General features: G+C 37.0%; 1 protein-coding gene and 1 long non-coding RNA gene across 4 annotated transcripts in view; both read right to left on the minus strand.

Moving 5' to 3' along the window:
* LOC146401829 (uncharacterized) overlaps positions 1-27,870 on the minus strand; it is a 227,940-nt gene that overhangs the window by 159,056 nt on the left and 41,014 nt on the right. The window lies entirely within an intron of this gene.
* MED6 (mediator complex subunit 6) lies at positions 931-27,861 on the minus strand. 3 transcript variants are annotated; one of them, XM_001928042.5, is made up of 8 exons: positions 27,822-27,861; positions 21,893-22,052; positions 20,201-20,292; positions 18,511-18,593; positions 18,041-18,149; positions 16,129-16,244; positions 5,696-5,723; positions 931-4,854 (listed from the first exon to the last, which is right to left on the minus strand). In XM_001928042.5, the coding sequence occupies exons 1-8, from the start codon at positions 27,841-27,843 to the stop codon at positions 4,724-4,726; spliced, it is 741 nt and encodes a 246-aa protein (XP_001928077.1). In that variant the 5' UTR covers positions 27,844-27,861; the 3' UTR covers positions 931-4,723. The 3 variants fall into 3 exon arrangements, with proteins under 3 accessions (XP_001928077.1, XP_084825756.1, XP_084825755.1); XM_084969630.1 differs by having other exon boundaries at positions 20,201-21,130; positions 21,392-22,052; XM_084969629.1 differs by lacking the exon at positions 21,893-22,052.

A 27,870-nucleotide genomic window follows, 5' to 3' on the forward strand; every position in this document is an offset into this window, starting at 1 on the left:
AGAGACAAACAAATGGAAATAAAAATTTTTTAAATGTCTTTTACAAGAGCATCAAAAAAGTATGTGATGCTTAGGGATAAAATTTAACAGAATGTGCATAAGACCTATACTCTGAAAATTCGTTAACTTTACTCAAAGAGATATATGGAGAAGTATAACATGTCTGTGGCTCTGAATACTTGATATTGCTAAACTGTCAGTTCTCTCCAAACTGATTTACAGATCAACCCCGATCACTCCTGAATGTGAAATGTGAAATAATAAAGCTTATAAATTATGACACACGAGGCCCTCTTCATAACCTCAATGCAGAGAAAAATCTCAAACAAAACACACAAAAACTTAACAATAAAAAAGAAGATTGGAGTGGCTCAGTGGTTAATGAACCTGACTAGCATCCATGAGGACACGGGTTCAATCCCTGGCCTCGCTCAGTGGGTTAAGGATCTGGCATTACCGTGAGCTGTGTTGTGGGTCACAGTCGCAGCTCAGAGCCCGTGTTGTAGCGGCTCTGGTGTAGGCCAGCAGCTACAGCTCCAATTCGACCCCTAGCCTGGGAACCTCCATATGCCATGGTGTGGGCCTAAAACACAAACAAACACACAAAAAGAAGATAAACTGAGCTACATTAAAATTAGGAACTTCGGATCATTTTTAGGTCACCATTAAAGGGTAAAAAGGCAAGCCAGAACTGGAGAAAGTATGTTTAAACACAATACATGTACCAACAGATGACTCCTATCCAAACATACAAAGAATTCTTATGAATCTCTAAGACACAGATAAAACAATAGGAAAATATACAAAAGACACACTTCACAAAAATGGATATTCAAATAGCCTACAATCAAAGGAAAGGATGTTTAACATCATCAAATCACCAGGAAATAGCAATTTCAGCTTCAACAAGATACCACTGTACACCCATCAGACCGACTAAAATTTTCTTTAATTGATGATATCAAGGGTTAACAAAGGTGCAGACAATAGGAACTCCCATACATGCTGATGGAAGTATAAACTAATACACACACTTTGGAAAATAAGACAACAGAAATTTATTGTCTCAAAGTTCTGAAAGCCAAAAATCCAAAATAAAGGTATATGCAAGGCCATGCTCTTCCTGAAACCTACAGAGGAATGCTTCCTTACCTCTTCTGTGCTTCTGATAATTTGGTGGCAGTCGTTGGTATTCCTAGGGCTGTAGGTGCATCACTCCAATCCTCTCTCTCCACATGCTGTCTCCATTTCTCCCTTCACATGGCATTCTTTTTATAAGGACACCAGTCACAATGGACTGGGACTTCAGCCTACTCCAGGCTGACCTCATCTTAATTACATCTGCAATGACTTTATTTCCAAATAACATCACATTCTGAGGTATTGGGAATTAGGACTTCAACGTACATTACTGGGGGTGGTGGTAATGACAAAACTCGGTCTATAAATATATATAAAACCAATTTTTCACAACAGCCCCAAACCACAAACAATTCAAATATCCATTACCATTAGAATGGGTTTTTTTAAGTTATAATATATATATGTAATGGAATACTGTACAGAAATAAAAATAAAAGAACTAAAATAACATGAAACAGTTTTGACACATCACAAACATATTGAACAAAAGTTATCATACATGAAACATACACATTGAACCTATTCATATTAAAAATAAAAAATAGGCAATCAAAACTAAACATTTATTTAGGGATGTATGGTTATATGGAAAACATGTAAAGAAAATAAGTGATTACCATGAAACTGAGGATAATGTGACCTCTAATAGGGAAAAGCATTGATTAGGAGGGGACATAAAGGAGCTCCTGAGGTATTGGCAATGTTCAATTTCTTTAAGTTATACAGGTACAATGAATTGTACTACTATTTTGCATACTTTTCTCTAAGTGCTATTTTACAATAATGTTAAGTGAAAGAAAAGGGAACTTTGCTGGGAAAAAAAAGATTGAAAAATACTAGAGTTAATACCTTCATGCCAAAGGTCATCCCTAAATAAGTGGAAAATAAGTAAAATGAAAAAGTTTACATAATATGTTGTCTTTTGTATAAGAAGGGGAAATAATGATGAAGGAAAACTAAAATCGAATTTAAAACAGAACCAAATGACTCTCCTATATAAACGATACCAATATCTTGTCAGATCCACCTCTTAGAGCATTGACACTAAAAACAACAATAAACAAATGGGACTTAATTAAACTTAAAAGTTTCTGCACAGCAAAGGAAACCCTAAACAAAACAAAAACACAACCCACAGAATGGGACAAAATCTTTGCAAGTGAATCAACGGACAAGGGATTAATCTCCAAAATTTATAAACACCTCCTACCGCTCGATACCAAAAAAACAAAAAACCCAATCAAAAAATGGGCAGAAGATCTAAACAGACAATTCTCCAAAGAAGACATACAGGTGGCCAAAAAACACATGAAAAGATGTCCAACATCACTCATCATTAGAGAAATGCAAATCAAAACCACTATGAGGTACCACCTTACACCAGCCAGAATGGCCATCATCAACAAGTCTACAAACAGCAAGCGCTGGAGAGGGTGTGGAGAAAAGGGAACCCTATTACACTGTTGGTGGGAATGTAAATTGGTGCAACCACTGTAGAAAACAGTATGGAGATTCCTCAGAAAACTCAAAATAGAACTACCATTTGATCCAGCAAATGGATGCTACTAGAGGGTAAAAGTTTTGAGGAATAACAGGATATTTCCAGAGCCTCCAACTATTTCTCCCTCAAAGATATCTATAAATTACAAAAAGAAAAATACTAACTTTACAGTGAAGTAACCTAACAAATCCTACCTGAACCAAGTGATCAAAGTTAACATTACCAGAAATGGGACAAATCAACTGTGCATGCCTCCATGAGCATCTTTTACATGATGTTCCTGACAAAAGTGCATGAGGTGAATTCAGTCATGAACATATATCAAACGAACCCAAACTAAGGGACATTCAACAAAATAACTGGCTTAAAACTTTGTAAATACCAAGCCATGAAAGACAAGGAAGATTAAAGAACTGTTCCAGATTAAAGCAGATTAAAGAAACAAAACAACTAAATCCAATGTAAAATTTAGGATATACTTTTGCTGTAAATGACATTCTTGGCACAATTAGCAAGAGATGAGTAGGACCTACAGATTAGAAATGGTATCATACCGGTTTAATTTTGATAACCATACTAAGGCTATGTAGGAGAATGTCTTTGACTATAAGAAGTGCACAATAAAATTCTTAGAGGAAATAGGCATCAAAACTGCAACTTACAATCCAAAATAAAAGGTGTAGGAAGTTCTCTGGTGGCCTCCAGCATTGTCACTGCTGTGGCTCAGGTTTGATCCCTGGTTTGGGACCTTCCACATGCCATAGGCATGACCAAAAAAAACCAAAACAAAATAAAAGGTGTATATATTTGTGTATTATACACAAATAAAGAGAGAAACAGCAACTGACAGCAAGAGTTAGAGATAGGGAGAGAGAGACAGAAATTGAAGGATAAAACAAATATGGAAAATGTGGGCAAAAAGTATATATGGAGGAATTCTTTGTACTATTTTGACAACTGTTCTGTAAGCCTGAAATTATGTCAAAATAAGAAAAAGCTAAAATAATCTTACGCAATACAGAAAATCAGACATTTCTTAAAAGCAAAAAACAAAGAAGAGAAATTATTCAACCACTTTAAATAATGAAACCTCATCTTTTTGTTAATTAATGATAAAAATGCAAATGATAGTACTCAGTGTTAGCAAGATTCTAGACAACTTGGTGTTTTCATATTTTGCTGTTAGAGTAATAACAGGTCCAAAACTTTTGAGAAAACAACTTGGCTAAGACTAAACCATGGACTAAGAGGAAAAAAAAAAAAAAAAAGCACAGGTTCTAGTGATTCTACTGCTAGGACTCTATACTAAGGAAATAATACTAAACCTTGAAGTCATTAACACTAACATAATCACTACAACTATTTAAATAATGCCAATCAGGAAAAACAGAGAGTTTAAGAAAATAGATATAATCATTCATAGGAATTATTCAGTCAATAAATGGTCTATAAAAACTAAGCAAACAGAATAGTGCCTACAACAGACATAAGATAAAGTAAAACTGTATAAATAGAATAATTATAAACTATGGTTTTAAAAAAACATCTACATACAGAAAAAGAATACCATGAAAATTCATAACAGTGTTACAGTATTTGTGGGGTAGTGGTACTGGTGAGTGAAGTTTTTTCCTTTTATCTTTCAAATTTTCAGTAACTTTACTATTTTAATACTCAGGAATATGTAAGTAATAAAAGAAAATAAGATTAATTACTACTGTAACTTTATCCTCTGTGTTCACAAAATGCACCTGAAAATATTTCAGAGAGAAAAATAAGGGGGGAAAAATCATCATAAAGTAGTTTATATTCAAAGACCTTTATTTTGTTTCTAAACATACATAGCAGTACATGTGAGTGAGGAAGGTGCTTGAGTCCAGTAGGGAAAAGGTTACAAAAGATATATTAAAAATATTCAGATTGAAAGCATGAGGATCCTTACATTTTTTTCTTAAAGAACAAGCACACTCTATACAATGACTGTGACAAAGAATTTTAAAGTTCACAAGCCTGTCACGGTAATGAGGTAAAATGTGGACAAGAGGAGTCTTTGCAAATTTTTCTCTCATTCTCCGATACTCACTGAAGTCTCATTCGTTTTTCAGGGGGGCCTTTAGTGCCCGCTGTCTGTTGGATGTTCTTTGTGGTCTCCTTTTCCTCAGATTTTACAGTTTCTGGTATAGGTTCTGCCTCTTTCTTTGTTTGATCCACTTGACATTGAAAGCAGGTATTTTTGGAGGGAGACGATGGTGAAGAGATGAGACCAATTTAGACAATGGTTAATGTGAATAGTTCAGACTTTCAAAAATTTATTTAGAATTGCTTATCTCAAATTGCAAACATAGCTGTTTCATCAGGCAGATGTATAAGAACCAATTTACAAACCAAAAAGCTGATAATACAAGTAAATTATGATACTAGATATAAAAAACACATGACATTTGGAGTTCCTGTTGTGGCACAGTGGGTTAAGGATCTCTGCACTGGCACAGGTCCAATCCCTGGCCAGGTGCAGTGGGTTAAGGTTCCAGTGTTGCCACAGCTGTGGTGTAGGTCACAGCTCAGGCTCAGATTTGCTGCCTGGCCCGGGAAACCTCCATATGCCGAACTTCCATAAAATAAAAGTACCAACCAAATTTAAAAAACCAAACCAAAACAAACAAAAAATGACATTTAAATGAGACATTATGCATAAAAAAGATACATAATTATTCTATCCCAGTTCAACTGATAGTTCAATACCTACTTTCAACGACAAAACAGTCGACCTTTTTTCACATTTCTGACAACCTCAAATCATCTTGGTTTTTCTGCACATCCCCAATACCTGTTCATTCCACTCCAATTCATCTTTTAAAAACTATCACTACCACAAAAACACTACCTTTCAGCAATTTAGCATGTCTTAAAGGTTAGGAATAACAAACTACCATTCGAGAGTCTAAAAGGACAAAATGATCATAATTCATTCACATTTTATAGTTGCTACTGAATTAAACAGGGTGTTTGGTTTTATTTCAAGTTCAATAAGAATTATCATATGAACCATACCTGGGACAGGCTTTTCTCCAGACTTTTGCTGTAATTTAGAAAAAAAGGGCCAGGGGGTGGGAGGGGATAGAGAAAGAGGAAGAAGAAAACAGGGTAGATTAGCAAACTTCCTTCTTCTTGAAGAAAGAATTTTCATTAAAATAAGATCTTCATGTGAATTATATAATAAATGACTTCATGAAGAGGAACTACGATCCATGTGCCATAAAAACTAAATTTATCATTTTCTACTTCTTACTCTCCTACCCCATACTCTCCTACCCCAGAAAAGACACAAATCTGAAACTAAGAGTCAAACAAACAAACAAAAAAAAACCACGTGAACATCTACAAAGCTCTTTTGCTCTGCACTGAAGATATAATGCTTTACAAAATGTAGCTAAGTTGAACCCAATGAAAGGGAATAATGACGCCTTTAAAGACTCCAGAGGCTTATCTGCTTAAAGGATATGAGCTGTAAGTAGAAAGAAATCTGGATGAACCCTCTGACTTTTAAAGTTGGCAGGTATGGGAAGTAAAGAAGGAGAGGTATTTTACTATTAAAATAAAGCTTCTGATGAGTACTGTCAGAAATCAAACTGTAGGAAAAAAATGATAGGGGCACTTGGAGTCAGGAACAAGGTCAGATCTTTCATTCTGCACAGCAATTCTTCGCTTAGTTGGGATTCAAAGGAAACTGCAGGACTTCAATATTCTCCTTATCACCCCCAAAAGGGGCAACATCCAGCTCAACTGCTAAATACAGTGGACAAATAGGAGTTACATCCTGAGCTACAAACTGTTCTGGGAGACAAAATGGGTGAACGGGAGTTCACAGGAGACTTCAAGGATGCTAGGAATCTACATTCCTCTCTAGATCTGAGGAGAAATGTTGTGGGTAGGAGGGGCAAAGAGATGTTATAGAGAAAGCCTTCTTTCTCTTAGTTTTGTTACATAGAGTTGTATAAACTTTGTGAGTTGGCTTTTGGCCCCTGGATGGTTAAAAGAAAGACCAGTTTCTCAAAACTGACAATGTAAGTTTGACTATGGCTAAACCTTTACAATGTTTTTAAAAAAAAAAAAAAAACCCCACTGAAATGATATGAGGTCTATAACCTGCTTAAAATACTTGGGAGAGAGAGTTCTCATTGTGGCTCAGCAGGTTAAGAACCTCAGCTAGTATCCACGAGGATGCAGGTTTGATCCCTGGCCTCACTCAGTGGGTCAAAGGATCCAGCATTTCCATGAGCTGCTCGCAGATGCAGCTCGGATCTGGCATTGCCATGGCTGTGGCATAGGCTGGCAGCTGCAGCTCCCATCTGATCTCTGGCCTGTGAACTTCCATATGCCACAGGAGTGGCCCTAAAAAACAAAAAAATACTTGGGAGGAAATGAGGAAAGAAGAGATGCAACGAGACTGGCCATGCTTTATAACTTTTGAAGCAAGATAATAGATACATGCAGGTTTCATATTTCATTATTCCCTCTACTATAATTAACTGTATGATGGGAGTTCCAGTCGTGGCTCAACAGAAACAAATCTGACTAGTATCCATGAGGATGCAACTTCAATTCCCTGGCCTCACTCAGTGGATTAAGGATCTGGCGTTGCCGTGAGCTGTGGTGTAGCTTGTAGACGTGTTTTGGATCCCACATTGCTGTGGCTGTAGTGTAGGCTGGCAGCTACAGCTCTGATTCAACCCCTAGCCTGGGAACTTCCATATGCCGTGGATGCAGCCCTAAAAAGAAAACAACAACAACAACAACAACAACAAAAACACAACTGTATGTATATACCATAGTTTCTTTATCTATTCATCTGCTGATGGACATTAGAGCTGTTTCCATAACTTGGCTATTGTGAATAATGCTTCAATAAATGTGGGAATACAAATACCTCAAACTACAGTGCAAAGCTACAGTAATCAAAACCACAGAGTAATGGCATAAAAACAGACATAGATCAATGGAGCAAAATAGAGAGCCCAGAAATAAACCCATGCATATATGGTCAATTAACTTATGACAAAGGCCCAAGAGTATACAATGGGGAAAGGAGAGTCCCTTCAATTAATGGTGTTGAGAGAAATGAATAGCCACATACAGAAGCATAAAACTAGCCCATCATCAGAGTTCTGTCGTTGCACAGTAAAAATGAATCTGACTAGGAACTTTGAGGTTGAGGGTTTGATCCCTGGTCTTGCTCAGTGGGTTAAGGATCTGGCATTGCTGTGAGCTGTGGTGTAGGTCACAGACGTGGCTCAGATCCCACGCTGCTGTGGCTGTGGTAAAGGCCAGCAACTACAGCTCCAATTGGATCCCTAGCCTGGGAACCTCCCTGTGCTGCGGGTGCAGCTGTATTAAAAAAAGAAAAAAAAAAAAAAAAAAGACCATTACCTTACACCACACATAACAACTAACTCAAAGTGGATTAAACACTTGAATGTAAGACCTGAAACCATAAAACTCATAGAAGAAAACACAGGCAGAGTAGGCTCCTTGATATCAGTCTTGGTGATGACTTTTTGGGTTTGACATCAAAAGCAAAAATAAACAAGATTACATCAAAAAGTTTCGCACAGGAAAGGAAATCATCAACAAAATGAAAGGCAACCTACAATCATCAACAAAATGAAAGGCAACCTACAAAATGGAAGAAAACATTTGCAAATCACATATCTAATAAGAAGTTAATATCCAAAATAAAGATCTCATACAACCCAAAAGAAAAAAAAATTCAATTAAAAAATGGGCAGAGGATCTGATATTTTTCCAGAGAACACACACAGATGTCCAACAGGTACATGACTAATCCATATCACTAATCATCAAGGAAATGCAAATCAAAACCATAATGAGATATCACCTCACAGCTGTTACAACGGTTATTATCAAAAAGACAAGAAATAACAAGTATCAGAGTTCCCATAATGGCACAGCAATAATGACTCTGACTAGGAACCATAAGGTTTCGGGTTTGATCCCTGGCCTCACTCAGTGGGTTAAGGATCCAGCATTACCGTGAGCTGTGGTGCAGGTCACAGACACAGCTCGGATCTGGCATTGCTGTGGCTGTGGCATAGGCCAAAGGCAACAGCTCTGATTAGACCCCTAGCCTGGGAACCTCCATATGCCATGGTGCGGCCCTGAACAGACAAAGATGACCAAAAAAAAAAAGAAAAGAAAAAAGAAAAGAAAAAGAAATAACAAATACTGGCTAGGATGAAAAAACAGAAACACTTGTGCAATGTTGGTGGGAACATTGGTGTGGCCACTGTGGAAAACAATATGGAGGTTCCCCCCAAAATTAAAAACAGAACTACCATATGATCCAGCATGTCCATTTCTGAGTACACATTCAAAGGAAATGAAAACAGGATCTTGAGCATATACTTGAATTCCCATGTTTATTGCAGCATTACCCACAATTAGATATGGAAGCAACCAATATGTCTATAAACAGAAGAATTGTTAAAGAAGATGTGGGGTGTGTGTAGGTGAGAGAGAGAGAGAGAGAAATAAAGAGAGACATATGTCTCACACACAAACACGAATATTATCCAGCCATGAGAAAGAAGGAAATCCTGCCATTGTGAAAATGGATGAACTTTGCAGGCATTATACCAAGTAAAGTAAGTCAGACAGAAAAAGGCAAATACTATATATCACTTATAGGTGGAATCTAAAATGTTTAAACTCACATAAACAGAGTAGAGCAGTGCTTACCAGTGGCTGGGGGAGCTTGGGAAATGAGGAGATGTTGGTCAAAGGTATAAACTTTCAGTTATAAGATGAAATAAATTCTGGAAATCTAATGTACACCATGGTGATTATAGTTAATAATAATGTATTATATATTTCAAAGTTGCGGAGTTCCCGTCGTGGCGCAGTGGTTAACGAATCCGACTAGGAACCACGAGGTTGCGGGTTCGGTCCCTGCCCTTGCTCAGTGGGTTAACGATCTGGCGTTGCCGTGAGCTGTGGTGTAGGTTGCAGACGCGGCTCGGATCCTGAGTTGCTGTGGCTTTGGCGTAGGCCGGTGGCTACAGCTCCGATTCAACCCCTAGCCTGGGAACCTCCATATGCCGCGGGAGCGGCCCAAGAAATAGCAACAACAACAACAACAACAACAACAACAAAAAAGACAAAAGACAAAAAAAAAAAAAAAAACAAAGTTGCTAAGAGAGTAAATCTTAAGTGAGCTCACCATAAAAGAGAAATAGTAATTATGTGACATGAGCTGGTGGTAATCATTTTGCTGTATCAAATCAACAGGCTGCACACCTTAAACTTACACAGTGTTATACATCAGTTACATCTCAATAAAGATGAAAACAAAAAGTTCATCCCTAAGTATTTCTGATACTATTTTAAGCAGGATTTTCTTGATATCCTACATTGATAGTTTGTTGTTATTATATAGGAATGCAACTGACTTTTGAGTGATTTTGTACTTTATCTTGCAACTTTACTGAATTCATTTATTAGTTCTAACAGTTTAATAGAGCCCTTTCAGTTTGCTATGTATATGTATATCATCTGGAAAGAAACAATTCTACTTCTTTTCTCATTTAGATATCTTCTATTTCTTTTTGTTGCCTAATTCCTCTGGCTAGGTCTTCTAGTACTATGTTGAACAGAAGTATGAAAAGTGGGTTTCCTTGTCTTGTTCCTGATCTTAGAGAAAAAGCTTTGTTCTTCATCACTGAGTATGAGGATAGCTGTAGGTTAGTTATACATGCTTTTATTATGTTGAGGTATATTCCTTTTATCCATAGTTAGTTGAGTGTTTTTATCACAAAAGGATTTTCCAAAATGATGTTTCTACATCTACTGAGATAATTGTGATTTTTAGTCTTCATCCTGATAATGCAGTGTATCACACTGATTGTTTTAGTATGCTGAACGATCTTCACATCCTAGGGATAAATCCCACTTGATCATGATGTATGATCTAATTAATGTGATACCGCATCCAATTTGCTAGTATTTCTCTGAGAGTTTTTACATCTATATTCACTAGGGGTATTGGACTATAGTTTTTTTTGAGACTTTATCATTTATATTCATATTTTTTCTACTGTACAGCATGGTGACCCAGTTACATGTATACATTCTTTTTTCTCACATTATGTGTTCCATCATAAGTGACGAGACAGAGTTCCCAGTGCTACACAGCAGGATCCCACTGCTAATTCATCCTGAAGGCAACAGTTTGCATCTATTTACCCCAAGCTCCCAGTTTCCTCCCACTCCCTCTCCTTCCCCCTTGGCAACCACAAGTCTATTCTCCAAGTCCATGATTTTCTTTTCTGTGGAAAGGTTCCTTTGTGCCATATATTATATTCCAGATATAAGCGATATCACATGGTATTTGTCTTTCTCTTTCTGACTTACTTTACTAAAGTATGAGTCTCTAGTTCCATCCATGTTGCTGCAAATGGCATTATTTTGTCTTTTTTATGGCAGAGTATTATTTTTATGGCTGAGTAGTATTCCATTGTGTATATATATTGTATATATATACACCACATCTGTAAGTCTCTAGAAAGATGTCCATTTCTTCTAGATTGTCGAATTTGTTGGCATATAATGGTTGATAGTATTCTCTTATGGTTTTTTGTATTTCTGTAGTATCCATTGTGACATCTCCTTTTTCATTTATTTTATTTGGGTTTTTCCTCTCCTCTTCTTGGTGAGTCTAGCCAGAGGTTTGTCTATCTTGTTTACCTTTTTAAAGAACCAGCTCTTGGTCTGATTCATTTTGTCTATCATTTTTTGAATCTCTAGTTTATTGATTTCCTCTTTGATCTTTATGATTTCCTCCTTTCTGTTGACTTTAGGTTTTGCTTGTTGTTCTTTTTCTAATTCATTTAGGTGGTGGGTTAAGTTGTCAATTTGAAATTTTTCTTCTCTTTTGAGAAAGGCCTGTATTGCTATAAACTTCCCTCTGAGCACTGCTTTTGCGGTATCCTATAGATTTTGAGTGGTTGTGTCTTCCTTATCATTTGTCTCAAGGTACTTTTTAATTTCCTTCTTGATTTCCTCATTGACCCATTGGTTTTTTAGTAGAGTGTTGTAGCTTCTAATTTCCTTCTTGATTTCTCATTTACCCATTGGTTTTTTAGTAGTTCCTTCTTGATTTCCTCATTGACCCATTGGTTTTTTAGTAGTGTGCTGTAGCGTGTTGTAGCTTCTTAATTTCCTTCTTGATTGCCTCACTGACTCATTGGTTTTTTAGTAGCATGCTGTAGCGTATAGCATGTTGTAGCGTTTAGTAGCATGTTAGTAGCATGTCTCCATGTAGTAGGTTTTTTCTTCTTTTCCTGTGGTTGATTTCTAATTTCATGCCATTGTGGTCAGAGAAGATACTTGAAATAATTTCTATATTCTTAAATTTGTTGAGGTTAGCTTTGTGCCCCAATATGTGATCAATTTTTGAAAATGTTCCATGTGCACTTAAGAAGAAAGTATATTCTGATTTTTTTGGATGTAATGTCCTGAAAGTGTTGATTAAGTCTAACTTTTCTGTTGTTACCTTTAGAATCTGTTGCCTTATTGATTTTCTGTTGAGAGAATCTGTCCACTGATGTCAGTGGAGTGTTAACGTCTCCTACTATGATTGTATTCCCATCAATTTCTCCTTTATTAGTATTTGTTGGAGGTATCTGGGTGCTCCTATATTAGGGGCATATATATTGATGATTGTAATATCCTCTTCTTCTAAGGATCCTTTAAACCATTAAATTGTGTCCTTCTTTGTCTTTCGGCCTTCATTTTAAAGTCTATTTTGTCTGATATGAGTATTGCAACTCCTGCTTTCCTGTCTTGTCCACTGTCATGAAATATCTTTTCCCATCCCTTTACTTTCAATCTATAAATGTCCTTTGCCCTAAGGTTAGTCTCTTTTTGCTTTTTTATTCAATCTGCTACTCTGTCTTTTGATTGGAGCATTCAGTCCATTCACATTTAAGGTAATTATTGATAGATAAGTATTTATTGCCATTTTAAACCTTGTTTTCTAGTGTAGTCTATGTTTCTCTTTTCTTCCTTTCTTTTTTTGGTTGGATGATTTCCATTTATTTTATGCTTCAATATTTTTTTCAGTTTTTGTGAATGTAACGTTCAGTTCTGATTTATGGTTGCCCTGTTTTTTAAGCACGTTAACCCCTTCCTATATCTGCTTGCTTTAGCCTGATAATCATACAGGCTCAAACACATCCTTAGAAAAAAAGAAAAAGAATCTAATTTTTCTTACTTCCCTTGCCCACATTGTATGAAATTGATGTCTTTTTATTTTTTCCTTTTAACATCTTCATGTTTAGATCGGTATGCTGGCTTATTTAAGTGACTGCTTTCCAATCGTGGTTTCCTCCAGCCTAGATTTTCCTTTTTTTTTTTTTTTTTTTTATTTAAAGAAGTCCTTTCAGTATTTTTTTTAGAATGGGTTTTTGTATTGCTGTGCTCTTTTATCTTTTGTTTGTTGAAGAAAATCTTTATTTCCCCTTCTATTTTAAGTGATATTCTTGCTGGATAGAGTATTCTAGGTTGCAAATTTTTTCCTTTCAGCACTTTAAATACATCTTGCCACTCCTTCCTGGCCTGTAGTGTTTCTGTAGAGAAATCAGCTGATAACCTTATTGAGGTTCCTTTATAATTAACACTTTGCTTTTCTCTTGGTGCCTTTAGGATCCTCTCTTTAACTTTTTCCATTTTTATTATACCTGGACTATAGTTTTCTTGTCCTGTAGTGTCTTTTTTATCAGAGTAATGGTGGCCTCATAAAACATATCTGGAAGTGTTCCCTCCTCTTCCATTCTTTGGAAGAATTTGAAGGATTGGTGTTAATTCTCTTTTAAATTTTGGTAGAATGCATCCATGAAGTCATCTGTTTCTGGACTTTTCTTTGTTAGGAGGTTTGTGATTAGTTATTTGGTCTCCTTACTCATTTTTGGTCTACTCTGATTTCCTATTTCTTCATGACTCAGTCTTGGTAAGCATATATTTCAAGGAATTTCTTATAGGGTGTCCATTCTGTTGGCATATAAATTGTTTATAGTAGTCTCTCATGATCATCTTATTTTCGTAGCCTCAGTTGTAATGTCTCTTTCTTTCTTTCTTTTTTTTTTTTTTTTTTTTTTTTTGCCACAGCGTTCAGCTGCAGTTGCTTAATATGGGATCTCAGACTCCAGAGCAGAGACTGAACCCAGGCCACAGCAGTGAAAGCACCAAGTCCTAACCACTAGACCACTGGGGAACTCCCTTTCATCTCTAACATTATTTGTCAGTTGAGCTGAAAGTTTGTCAAGTTTATCTTCACAAAACTCCAACTCTTGGGAGTTCCCGTCGTAGCGCAGTGGAAACGAATCTGACTAGGAACTATGAGGTTGTGGGTTCAATCCCTGGCTCACTCAGTGGGTTAAGGATCCAGCATTGCCGTGAGCCGTGGTGTAGGTCGCAGACGCAGCTTGGATCTGTCATTGCTGTGGCTGTGGCATAGGCTGGCAGCTGTAGCTCCGATTAGACCCCTGGCCTAGGAACCTCCATATGCCACAGGTATGGCCCTAAAAAGAAGAGGAAAAAAAAAAAAAAAAAAAAACCTCCAATTCTTAGTTCCATTGTTACTTTTTTTTTTTTTAAATAGAAGTATAGTTGATTTACAATGTTCGTTTCTGGTGAATCATCGATTTGATTTTTTTCTATTGTTGTTCTAGTCTTTATTTCATTTATTTTAACTCTAATCTTTGTAATTTCTTTCCTTCTGTTAACTTACAAGTGGAAATTAAACAAAACAATCCTAAACAACTAAGAGGCCAAAGAAGAAATCAACAGGGACATCATAAATTACCTGGAGAGAAATGAACATGAAAATACAATATACCAAAACCTAAGAGATGCAGCAAAAGAAGTACTATGAGGGAAGTTTACAGCAATATATCCCTATCTTAAAAAGGAGGAAAGATCTCAAACAATCTAAATTTACACCTCAGGAAACTAAAAAAAGAAGAACTAAGGGATTTTCTTGCTTTCTGGGTATGTGTTCATCAATAATCTTTCATGTTTCTGGTTTTGTATTTTCTGTCCCTGTTTTCTAGATCAGCACTGTCCAAAATATACTGCAAGCCACAAATCTAAGCTGCAAATATAATTTTAAATTCTCTAGTAGTTACATTTTCAGAAACAGATGAATTTTATTATTTTAACCAAATGTATCTAAAACATTATCATTTTGACACACAACCAATATTTTAAAATTGTTAATGAGCTATTTTACTTCTTTTTGGTATTTCACACATATCACAACTCAGTTTGGACTAGCTGTGTTTCAAATGCACAATAGTCACATATGCCTAATAGCTACAGTACAATGCAGGTCTATGTGTTTCTGCCCCCAGCCTCCCTCATATATACTATGTACTCAGTGGACAAATGGTCAACCGCACCTAACCTCTCACACTCCGCAGTCACTCCTCATCACTCTACACAGGGCTATAATTCATTTATTTATGCAACAGACACTGTTTCATCTTCAAGTGCAATGCATGAGATTTCTCTAAACTGGTTTCTCTGTCCTGAATTTCAACTATGGCCCCTGCTCCCTTCACTATCCCATCACCATTCTGAACACATACCTCTTATAATAGAGTCAGGTAAGGGGGAAGGGAAGGCCTGTTCTAAAGTCATCTCAGGATGTGAAAAATCTCATTTAATCCAAAAATGCCCTTGAAAATCTCTTAAATAGGCTTTCTCCAAGAATAAAAGTATCTATGACCTTGTGTGTACACAGCCCTGAAAAGACAAATAAGAACTGAGACTAACCATGAGAATAATATGATCATATATTCCATCTCACACCTATTTCTCTTCAACAGTTCAATTAGTAGAATGGTAGATGGACTTGCTACTGCTGCTGGAATACCCAAAATAACATAATGAAATTCATATAACTTAAACACCAATATGATATAAGTCTAGTTATTATTACTTCTGCCTCCTCCATTTACCATCCCAAACCCTTCACATCAAATATTCTTTTTTTTTTGTTACAAAAGTTTTAACTATTCTGTCATTTAAGGACTTAAAAAAAAAAATCAGACTGCAAGGCAGCATATAGAGTAAAAACAACAAGTTCCAAATTCCAGTTTTGATACCATCTATGACACGTTCAGCAACCTTTTGAATGAGAATATTATCTATATGCGTTCTTCATAGTTTGTGCAGATTTAATGAGGAATTAAACTATAAACTTAAGACCACAGAAGATTACTAATTCCATTCCTTTTACCCATTTTGTGCATTAAGTCTTTGGAAAACATTACTTTGATTCAGAGATCATTTTTTAACTAATTATGAAAATCATTATTTTTAGGTCACATCTGTAACAGTTCTCAATTAAAAATAAATATGCCAGGAAAAAGCGCCAAATCAAAATTAACCACACATATTCTAATTACCTGCACAAATTTGGGTGGAAATTTTTGTCTAAGGTCCAGCAGTAAAGCATCCACACGTTGTCTCTGGAAAATAGAGCTTGGTTCTTCTTTCCTTTTGACTTTAGGTTTGATTTTATCTAGCAAAATATGAAGTCCAAATCAAAACACTGCCTAAATAGTTTAGTGCCTTATAGTTTACAAATTTTTGCCATAAATATATTGAAATTTCACTATTTTTAATGGCTGCTATTAAAAAGATAATCCTCCAGATATGCTAAACATAGCATATACACAGAAGTGTTCCAACTCACCCTCTGAAATGGGATTAAAAATCTAATATTTAAAAAGCTCACATATCTTTTTTTTTTTTTTTTTTTTTTGTCTCTTTGCCATTTCTTGGGCCGCTCCGGCGGCATATGGAGATTCCCAGGCTAGGGGTTTAATCAGAGCTGTAGCCGCTGGCCTACACCAGAAACAGAGCAACGCGGGATCTGAGCCGCGTCTGCAACCTATACCACAGCTCACAGCAACACCAGATCCTTAACCCACTGAGCAAGGCCAGGGATCGAACCCACAACCTCATGGTTCTTAGTCAGATTCATTAACCACTGAGCCACAATGGGAACTTCTAAAAAGCTCACATATCTTTTAAAGACATTTCAGTTTTAGCATGTAAACATGGATAAACATAGAATTTTAAAGCTAAAATTTTCCATTGTTATTGTTCCAAAATTACCTTGTGTATATTTTAAGTGTATTAAATGATCTTTTCCCACAAAACCTAATAGGTACAAATAGAAAATGCAACTTTCACAAATGCAAGTTACCACACTAAATTATGAAGACTATAATCCACTGAAATAATAGGACAAACCAAACAAGAGACGATTATGAAGACAAGAAAGAAAAGAACTTGCAAGAGAAATTCTGAAGTTAATTCCATGTGGAATTTTCCATGGGAGGGGAGTGTACTGGTGGACTGTCTCTAAAGGAAGGGTTCCAATTAAGTTTTATTCCAAATATTTCATTAGGGTAGGGGCAAACAGCCCTTATGAGAAGTTTATTCAATTATTTTTTTAAATTTTTTATTATAGTTGATTTACAATGTCATGCCAATTTCTGCTGTACAGTAAAGTGACTCAGTCACACATATATGTATACATATTTTTTTTTCTCATACTATCTTCCATCATGTAGTTTATTCAACTGATGCAAACTTTTCTTAGTCAAATATTGGCACCAGCACCTACTATTAAGAATCAATATAACTGTATCTCAAAGACCATTCATTCCACAGTTCTGAATTATATTTAAAGGCTAACTTTTCAACAGTAATTCATTCTTAGTTTCTATTTCTCTAGAATTACAGAACATAGGTATATTTCTATAGACATGTTTCTAAAAGTATTTTTATTGGTAAAATAGGGTATAATACTTATTTTATCTAAGTAGCAGATTACCAGCTATGGAAACTACAGGACCTGGCATCATGACACGTGGTAACATGGAAACATCAGAAAACAGACTGGCCATCTGGAAACAGGGCTTTAAGAGCATCTTCTCTACCTTGAAGACTCGGGAGATTGTGGGTTTCAGATTTCGAGATGACTCAACAGTTAGGTAAGCAGGAAGTATCATCATTACTTATTCCTCATTCAGATTTCTTCCAAATGTTCTAAATATTTTAAAACCGTGAATCAACTTATCAAAGATTACCACTTACCCAAGAGATTAAAATTTTTATCTGTCCCTGAGCGAAGGCTGTTATTACCATATCTAGTTCAATGAAGCATAGCTCTGACAATGTTATCCTATGAAGTCTCCCCATGGAAAAGTAAAACACACCTAGAAATCATACAGCCCTTTTCTGAAAGAAAAGTTTCATTCTCAGAGTAACAAAAAGTGTTTTAGGAGAGCCCATGTGCCCACCTACCTTGCTCTTCATGATCTTTGAAGTGCCACCAATACCCTTTGGAAGGATGATATCGACAATATGACATAGCTTCATCAAAAGCTGACTGAATACCATGCACTGCAGTAAGCTTATAAAAAGAAAACAAATTCTTAAATGTAATAAATTCATTGAGTAATAAAAAAAAGAAAAAAGAAAACAAATTCTGAATCTCATGAATCAATCAAAATTTCCAAAGTAAAATGCAAAATATTACATATGCAAAGACAGTAATTTTTCTATTTTTCAGAACCTGAACCACTAGCTAGCTGGGGCTGAGGTATACACTTCAAACACAGAGTTGGCCCATAGTAACCAATGCCCAAGACATTCTAAAAGTCAACACTTTATACCAACCTTCAGAAGGGAGAGGAGCTCCTGCATAATTCTTAAAAGCAAAGTACTTCAATTACAAGTTTTCTTTAGTGTTTAAAGAATGTGAATACACTTACCACTCTAGAGTTTATAACTGATCCCAAATCTGGTGCCTGATAGATCACTCCAGCAATGATATAGTAATCAGCCAGTGGGATAACTAAAACCAGGGGGCGGAGAGAGGAAAGTTCATGAATAGAGCTATGCACACAAACTGCTAAATATTTCCATAAAGAGAACAACAAAAATTTGACATTTTCCTATATTAAAACCTAAGGTACGGTTTGGCAATTTTGGTTTTTGTAAATAAAGTTATAGAGGAAAACAGGAACACCCATTCATTCACATTATCATCTAAGGCTGCTATGATACTATTTAAGTAGTTGTCTCAGAGACTACAGGCCCACAAAGCCTAATATTTCATCTCTAGATCTTCACAGAAAAAGTACGTCAATTTTTGTCTTAGGAATAGTTTTTCTTAAACTTTAATATGCATCTAAATCACCTGAGTATCTGGTTAAATCCGATTCTTACTCAGAAGGGAGTGCATTTATTTTTTTTTTCTTTCTTTTTTTTTTTAGGGCCACACCTGTGGCATATGGAGGTTCCCAGGCTAGGGGTCGAATCGGAGCTGTAGCTGCTGACCTACACCACAGCCACAGCAACGCCAGATCCAAGCTGCATCTTCGACCTACACCACAGCTTGTGGCAACACCAGATCCCCAACCCACTGAGCGAGGCCAGAGATTGAACCTGCATCCTCATGGATGCAAATCAGATTCATTTCTGCTGAGCCACGATGGGAACTCCAAGGGAGTGCATTTCTAACAAGTTCCTAAGTGATCCAAGGCTGCTGTCAATCAACCACACTCTGGGGAATAAGACCTTAGAGCAAGGCAGTTTTAGGGCCCAGGATGAATTTATCAGATGCAATGAACTAGCCTCTGTGCCCCAGTCCCTAAGGAATAAAACAGCCGCTAGTGAGGCTGGTGACATCTTGTGTAGCTTCTGTACCTGGAATCCTTTCATCATGGAAATCTCACTCCTGGTCTTGCCTTTATTCTAAGGTTCTCTTTTTTTCTGGACAGGGACTCTAGATCATTGACTATGAAAGCAAACTTGGATTCTTTACTCTGGAACCAAACTTCATTATTAGCAAGTCACCCTCTGGAATCAATACTAGGGTGAAGGTTTTTTTCAAATGTTTTGATGAGAGTATCTAATTTAGGAGATGAAACTGGTCATCTCCAGTATAGGTAACTAGCTCTTTGACTCAAAATCAAATCTGAATTCTGTATTCTTCGGTATGATTTCTAAAGCAAGTTTTTGTTTAGTAATATAACCCAAGTAAGACTTTTTGTTGAATACGTCAACAAGAATTTTCATTATGAAGCTGGTGCAACTGCACCTACCATGAATTAAACCTGATTTTCTTCTGAAGTCTAGAATTTTGGTAGGCAGAAGATATCTATATGATCAGCCCCCAATAAAAGTTTTGGACTCAGAGTTTCAAATAGTCTTCCCCTGAGGAGATGCATTACACAGGGGGCCAGTGGGCCAGGGGATAGGGGGCTAATTTCACTGCTGGAGAGAGGGTGCACTTGGTGTGGCCCCTCACAGGAGGGAAAGCATAGGAAGCTCACACATGGATTGCTACAGATCCCTAAAATAGAATCCAATCCCAAAAAATAAGAACATATAGCTCAGGAAGTAAATAAAGTATGGTATTTTAAGAGAAAATAATGCCAGGAAGTTTACACATTTTACCTTGGGTAGGGGACTGCCGCTGTTGCTTCCGAATGATAAAAAGAATGGGCTCTTGAGCATGCAGAAGGATGTATTCCACTCCAACCATCTGACTGAAAACAGGACACAGATATTCAGAGATTTATAAATGCCCTATAAACAATTCTGTAGAATATTCATATTATTATATAAAAGCATAGAGGAGTTCCCGTCGTGGCACAGTGGTTAACGAATCCAACTAGGAACCACGAGGTTGTAGGTTCGGTCCCTGCCCTTGCTCGGTGGGTTGATGATCCGGTGCTGCCGTGAGCTGTGGTGCGGGCTGCAGACGAGGCTCGGATCACGTGTTGCTGTGGCTCTGGTGTAGGCTGGTGGCTACGGCTCCGACTGGACCCCTAGTCTGGGAATCTCCATGTGCCGCGGGAATGGCCCAAGAAATAGCAAAAAGACAAAAAATAAATAAATAAAAGCATAGAAATATTTTAAGTAGAATAAAACTGCCTATGTTTGATCTAAAAAACTGGCTGCTCAATAAAATTGCTAATTTTCCAGGTAGGTGGAACACAGTTAAAGTAAGATTTGGTTTTTAAACAACAAAATTTCTCTACAAAAATTCATAATGAACTTAAATTGGAGTATTTTCAGTGATGAAGGTACACTGAAAAACATACATTTAAATAAAGACAACCAAAATACCATGCCTCCTGACCAAGGAGATCAATAAATAATACAAAATACACATGAAGGAGTTTCCGTCGTGGTGCAGCAGAAATGAATCCAACCAGGAACCATGAGGTTGCCAGTTCACACCCTGGCCTCGTTGAGTGGGTTAAGGATCCAGAGTTGCCCTGAGATGTAGTGTAGGTCACAGACGCGGCTCAGATCTGGCATTACTGTGGCTGTGGTGTAGGCTGGCAGCTGTAGCTCCAAATGGACCCATAGCCTGGGAACCTCCATATGCCACAGGTGCGGCCCTAAAAAGCAAAAAATGAGTAAATAAATAAAAACAAAAATACACATGAAGACTATACCTGTCTTAACTATATAATGTCAACTACATAGTCTACCCAACTAGAAAACATCAAAAACCTTATCCTTGCCCCCAACAATTTTTTTCCTAATATATTATGTTTAAAAGCATCTCAGTAAATGTAAATATTTACCTTATAACAAAAACTATTTAAAATACTAGAAATTTAATTTCCTGGGAACCCCAACCTCACCCCATTTTTAGCTGACAGAGGAAAAACTCTTAACACACACTTGCTTCAGAAACTTTTGTAATAGTAACAAATTCCTATTTAGCATCCTAAGTCTAAAGAATCTTGCTTTGCACTTGTTTGGTTAAATTTTTATTTTTTACACAAAAATCTACTATGAACTCAACTATGGTCTGAGACATTAAATTAGATGTAGAGGAGACAATAACTATAGTCCCCTAGCTGAGGATAACAGTTGCATTGCTAAAATCACTCATTAGATCTACATCCAAACCTCGGAGTTATATTTTAATTGCACAGTAATATATAAAGACTTGAACAGTAGTATATAAAGACTTCCTAGGTTACAAATGACTACTAATAATTTGTACAAATCCAAACAAAACTCCAGTTCTTCCAAAACTCCTTTGTACTTCACAATCCACAGCTTGAAAGAAATAGTCATCATGAAATCTCTAGCTGGCAAAGATGCTACCTTCTTACAATAACTTACTTTAAGTGTTCTAATGTTAGCCTCTGCATTTTGACCACTTCGTTATTACATGTCCTGTCATAAAAAGGATTACTTCTTTCTGAAAAGTAATCCAGGACACTTCCACTGTTCAAAATAGGGATCCAGGAACTGTCAACCCAAGATATCCCCAGCAGATTATCTACAGAAAAGAAACAAAACGAAAAGAGATGAGAAAAGAAAATCCATTCCAACAAACATTTACTATGCATATAATGTCGGAGGCACTATGAATATAAGGATCCTAACCTACAAACACAGTCTAACTGAAGAAATCAATATACAAGAAACAATGATAACACTACATAAGAACTATAATACAGGTATGAATAAACGTGCCATGAGAGCAGAGGGAGGGAGTGGAAGGAGCAGAATAGCTTACCTGAAGAAACAAGAACAATTTTCACTAGGGTGAGAAGGTCAGTTTTAGCACCACATGTTAAAGAATAAATAGAGGCTTACCACAGAGGAAAGAGATATAAAGTACTTCCAAGTAGAGAGAATGTATATACAAAGATAGTGAAATATAAACATATATTTTATGTTTAATGAACAATTCAATTAGGTGAAGTTATAGGGTTTGAAATCTAGAGAGGTCTTCCAAAAAATTGAAAATTCTTAGTTTTTATAATAAAGTGGCAACTAATTCAAAAAGTTTCAAACAATATGCATGCCAAAGAAAATACATCCATAGCCACCAGTCTGAGACTTTCCAATTAAGGAGACAGAATTAAGGTAGGAAGATATTAATATAAATGAGATAATAATGACATAAAGGGGGGCAAATGAAAAGAAGGCAAATGCCCTTATTTACAACTATATAATTTCATACATTAAAGAATTAAATCTTGAATTTTTCAAAATGGAAAAAGGAAAAAAAGACATGCTAAGTAGAGCTAGATAGCTTTAATTAATGAGCTCTTGTTGGGTACAGGTTGAAATGATGTTTCATACCGCTGACAGTTCTAAATCCCAGTTCTACATTCCATGAGGTCCCACTAAGTCATGAACATCAAAATGCCTACGTAAACTGTAATTATTTTAGGCATCTATGAAGTCTAACCTAATCCAAGGCATCAGTGAAATGAATCAAACTGAAAAAGTAATTATAGAAAAGTAAAACATGCTGGATACATTATAAAATGAAGAAGGAAACAAATAGATGAAGCATGTTAATGACCAAATAATCAGTACAGACCATCATAAATGGATCATGCCATAACCAAATATCTAACAGGCCAAGAAAAAAACATTTTCAGAAAAAGATTTTCTAATGAAAAGCAACTAAAGATTGCCATTATTTTCAGCTTTAAACACCACAGTCCAGTTATTAAAGTAGTTTTGATTAAAGGAACTTTATTACATATTTTCTCTATTTCCTTAGGAATATTTATATAAGAACATTTGTGGAAGGACAATTTTAGGTTAGTTTCTCACTTACACAGTAGAAACTATGTCTACATGGTGTCATGGTGTCATAAACTGATTGTACTGCAGATCATTTCAGCTTAAGTAGAGAAATAATCTGCAGAAACAAATAAACAGGTCCTACTTACACAATTACAGAAAAGTCTATAGATAGGGGCATGAGGTGATGAGGACCTAAGAGGAAGGCAATGGCAAGGTACAGGAAGATAAGGACAAAAGAAACATTTTTAGGGGAAAAAAAGAGACAATTTCCTGAACGACCAATTCTAAAGTCAGAGAACTTAGGAACCAATAAATCATTTAAGGAAGAAATGATAATGAATTTGGCTTGGATATACTGAGTTTAAATATGGAATCAGATTCTTAGAAAAAATTATAAATGTCATCTGCTTCAAGTGACTGTTCGGTAAATTCTCCTTACAATTTTCTTCACCCAGCTAACTCTTTTTTTTTTTTTTTTCCTTTTTGCCTTTTCTAGGGCCGCTCCCGCGGCATATGGAGGTTCCCATATAGGAGTCGAATCGCAGCTGTAGCCATAGGCCTACGCCAGAGCCACAGCAACGCGGGATCCGAGCCGCTCTGCCACCCACACCACAGCTCACGGCAATGCCAGAGCCTTAACCCAATGAGCAAGGCCAAGGATCGAACCTGCAACCTCATGGTTCCTAGTCAGATTTGTTAACCACTGCACCACGACGGGAACTCCTTTTTTTTTTTTTTTCCCAGCTATTTCTTGATCAGCAATTTTCTATCATATTTTCCTCATTTAGTAAACTATACAAAGATTAAAAAGTACAGTGCAAATGACCTGTGAGACAAATATAAACAGAGAAAACAGTATTTACCACTTTTGAACATACTAACTTCGTATCAGGCACTGTTCTAAGCACTTTACCCAGTAACTTGAGGTTGGTATTATTACTGTTACTATTTTACAGAAGATGAAACACAGGAAGGTTAAATAACTTGTCAAGGTCACAAAGTCACTAAACAGTAAAGCTGAGATTTGATCCAGACAGCCCAGTTTCAGAACATCACTGGAGTCACACTCCTTTACACTCTGCTGCCTCAAACTGAAAATATCCAATAAAGAGAACTTATGCGAGAAGTCAGGGCAGATACTCTAGATTTGGAGACCACTTGTAGACCAAGTGTTGTTCTAGAGAGGATGTCATCTAATGAAATTCACTTCTCCATCCCTTCTCCCTTGCCAATATCTTATTAATCTTTTCCCAAGTGTCACCTGGACAACAGTCTCCTTACAGGGCTTCCTGTCTTCCTGTCTTCACTGCCCACAATTAACCACCACAAAGCAGAACTGCCACAAGGAAAAGTATACTGACAATTACAGGACTTTGGGCAAGTTAATTTCCCAATGCCTTAGTTTTCTCACATATAAAACCAGGAATTATAATGGTATCTCCATGCTAGATTATGTATGTAAAATGCTAAGCACATTATAATAACCAAAAAAATGTTAACTATGACGATGGTAGTGGTAATACTGGTAGTCAATTTATTTTAAGATTAAGATGACCAAATTTATTTCTGGCTTGAGGCTATGGGTGTAGGTTTAGTAGATAATTCAAATGGCCATGTTAGATTAAACTCATTTCAAATGTCACCAATCTCTGCAAAGCCTTCCTCTATTTTGCAAGACAAAAATAATGACTTCTTTCTCTATTTTCTCACAGTAATTTCTATATACTTGCATCATTAATCATAGTATCATCTCCTAACTCACAAATACAAACATGTTCCCATTAAACGTTGAGTTTTTAAGGAACAGGGGTTGTAGGTTACTCATCAGAAACTAGCACAGGACCTGATTTGTAAGAGGTAGCAAATGTTTATTAATTCATGATTAAATGCTAAAGACAAGTTACTCTACTGGTCAAAGATTTTCATACATTCCAGTATCCAAGATGTTCACTTACAGAATAGTTAACAGATTAAGAGAGTGGTGTGTGGCTGTGAAATAGAATATATTATCTGTCCCTAAATAGAATATATTAGAAACTACATGTGACCCCAACCCAATAAAGAGAATATACTACCAAGACAAGCAGACTCCAACTACTTTTTACCATCTCCACTGTTTCCACTCTAGTCTGAGCTACCTCCAATCTCCATGCATTACAAAAATGGCATCCTGGAGTTCCTGTCGTGGCGCAGTGGTTAATGAATCCGACTAGGAACCATGAGGTTGCGGGTTCGGTCCCTGCCCTTGCTCAGTGGGTTAACGATCTGGCGTTGCCGTGAGCTGTGGTGTAGGTTGCAGACGCGGCTCGGAACCCACAATGCTGTGGCTCTGGCATAGGCTGGTGGCTACAGCTCCAATTCAACCCCTAGCCTGGGAACCTCCATATGCCACAGTAGCGGCCCAAGAAATAGCAACAACAGCAACAACAAAAGACAAAAGACAAAAAAGACAAAAAAAAAAAAAAAGGCATCCTCACTGGTCTCCCTAATTCCACAATTGCCCTCCTACAGTGTTCTCAGCATCTAAGATGATTCTAAAAAAAAAAAAAAAAAAGTCAGATTATGCTCATCCCCTTGGGTCAAAACCCTCCAGTGGCTCTCCATTTTACTCAGGAGAAAAGCCTAAGATCTTCCCATAGCCTACAATTCCTATTTGATCAAGCCACCAGTTCTCTCTGACCTCATCTACTGAGAAGAAAATAAGGTCTTCTTCTCAGCCCATACTGGCCTCCCTGTTGTCCTTCTGACACACCAGATAGTTTCCATCTTAGGGCCTCTGCAATGACCCTAACAAATCTAAATAGAAAGAAAAAGTTATGAAAGCTGAACTATCTGATGGACTAAATGGTTCTCTTTTTTATTCAGTAGTAAGGGAAAGCATGTTGACATAGCCATAGTACAGCTGACAATTAGCAAGTAATGAAACTAGGGACTTGGTATTTCCACGTATAATGAAAGGCAAACAAATAATAGGCATTATCCAGAAATACTGAAGATAATTGGACATTCTGACAACATAAAATGACAATATATTTGTAATATGTGTGCTGGACTTCAATTTGGTTAACACAGAGAAAGGAATTTCAAACCTCTCCCTTTAAAAATTAAGTATAAAAATTAAGTATATACAAACAAAAACAACCCTATGTCTGGAGTTTCCCTCGTGGCTCAGTGGTTAACAAATCCAACTAGGAACCATGAGGTTGCGGGTTCGATCCCTGGCCTCGCTCAGTGGGTTAAGGTTCCGGCATTGCAGTGAACTGTAGTGTAGGTTGCAGATGCAGCTCAGATCCCGCGTTGCTGTGGCTCTGGGGAAGGCCGAGGCTACAGCTGCGATTCGACCCCTGGCCTGGGAACCTTCATATGCCGTGTGTGCGGCCCTAGAAAATACAAAAAATAAATAAAAAATAAAACCACAACCCTATGTTGAAATGACCAGGAAAACATCAGTTAAAAATCTTTTAACCAAAGCCGTTTTTCTTTAATCTGCTGGGGGTAAGAGGAGTAAATTTAAGCCTGGCTTTTCGCTTGCGTCTAGGTACAAAAATTCATACTTCTTTTAAGTACTACAAAGTTTCAAATGGAAACAAATGTTAAAAGTCTCATACAAGTGCAGAAGTTTTGTGAGCGCCACCACCACAACAGTAAGATATACTGACAAGTGCACTCTCACTCTCATGAGTTTTTCCTGGGAATTTCCATGACACCTCCTCCCAACCTGCTGGAACCTGGTCTGTTTGAAACTAAGTTCTTGTGCTTCAATTATTTGTTTTGTAAGTTTTAGTGAATTATATAGTTGATTTACAATGTTGCGACATGCTACAGTTATTTTTAAATCGCCCGCGGGTTCATTCCGGAATCCCAGAGTTTCACTGAAAAGTTTGTATGTTCATGTGCTAAGAGAACGTACGGTTTAATGCGGCGCGACCTGAGAGAGCAATTACAGGAATGCGTCTCCATATACTTATTCATTGAATATTCAACAAATATTTCAGTACCTCTACAGTTCAGCTGTGAAAAAGAAACGACCTCTGCCCGCAGTAATTGTTGGGTTTTCGATGGAAGGGACTATACACTCAAAAACAAAAGTTAGAGAGGAAAATCGTCGGTATTCACTCACAGAGATGACGGACGTGCGGGACGCGACATCAGGAATAAGGTATCCCCAAGACAAGCCCCAAGGAGGAATCAAACCTTGTCGGCTCACTGCCCCAACCCCTTCTCTGTGCAAAGGCCGCTCCTTCACCCTCACAGAGGGGCCCTAAAGTTTTTGCAAAGATTTATCAGGATTCAAAACCCAGAGCTTCTCCCAACCGCTTCGTTTCAAGAGACCCCTGAAGAACTGCGAAAAACGAGGCAAGTTTTCTCCAGACCAGAGCTTTGGGTCGTTCACACAAAACACTCAGAAGAGCACCCAAACGAACCAGAACCTTGCCCCCGCACGCTGTAAATCCCTAAACCAGACCCCAAACAGGAAATAAAGGGTGACAGCACAGGGTACCTCGGATATCCACCGCCGCCATAATTCTAAAAGCGTTTTCGGGTTCTTC

This window comes from Sus scrofa, chromosome 7 (genome assembly GCF_054392235.1).
Source record: "Sus scrofa isolate SSC_HxYL_T2T_F1_AM1 chromosome 7, Sscrofa_HxYL_maternal_Yorkshire_Landrace_v2.0, whole genome shotgun sequence".
NCBI classification, from domain to species: Eukaryota; Metazoa; Chordata; class Mammalia; order Artiodactyla; family Suidae; genus Sus; species Sus scrofa.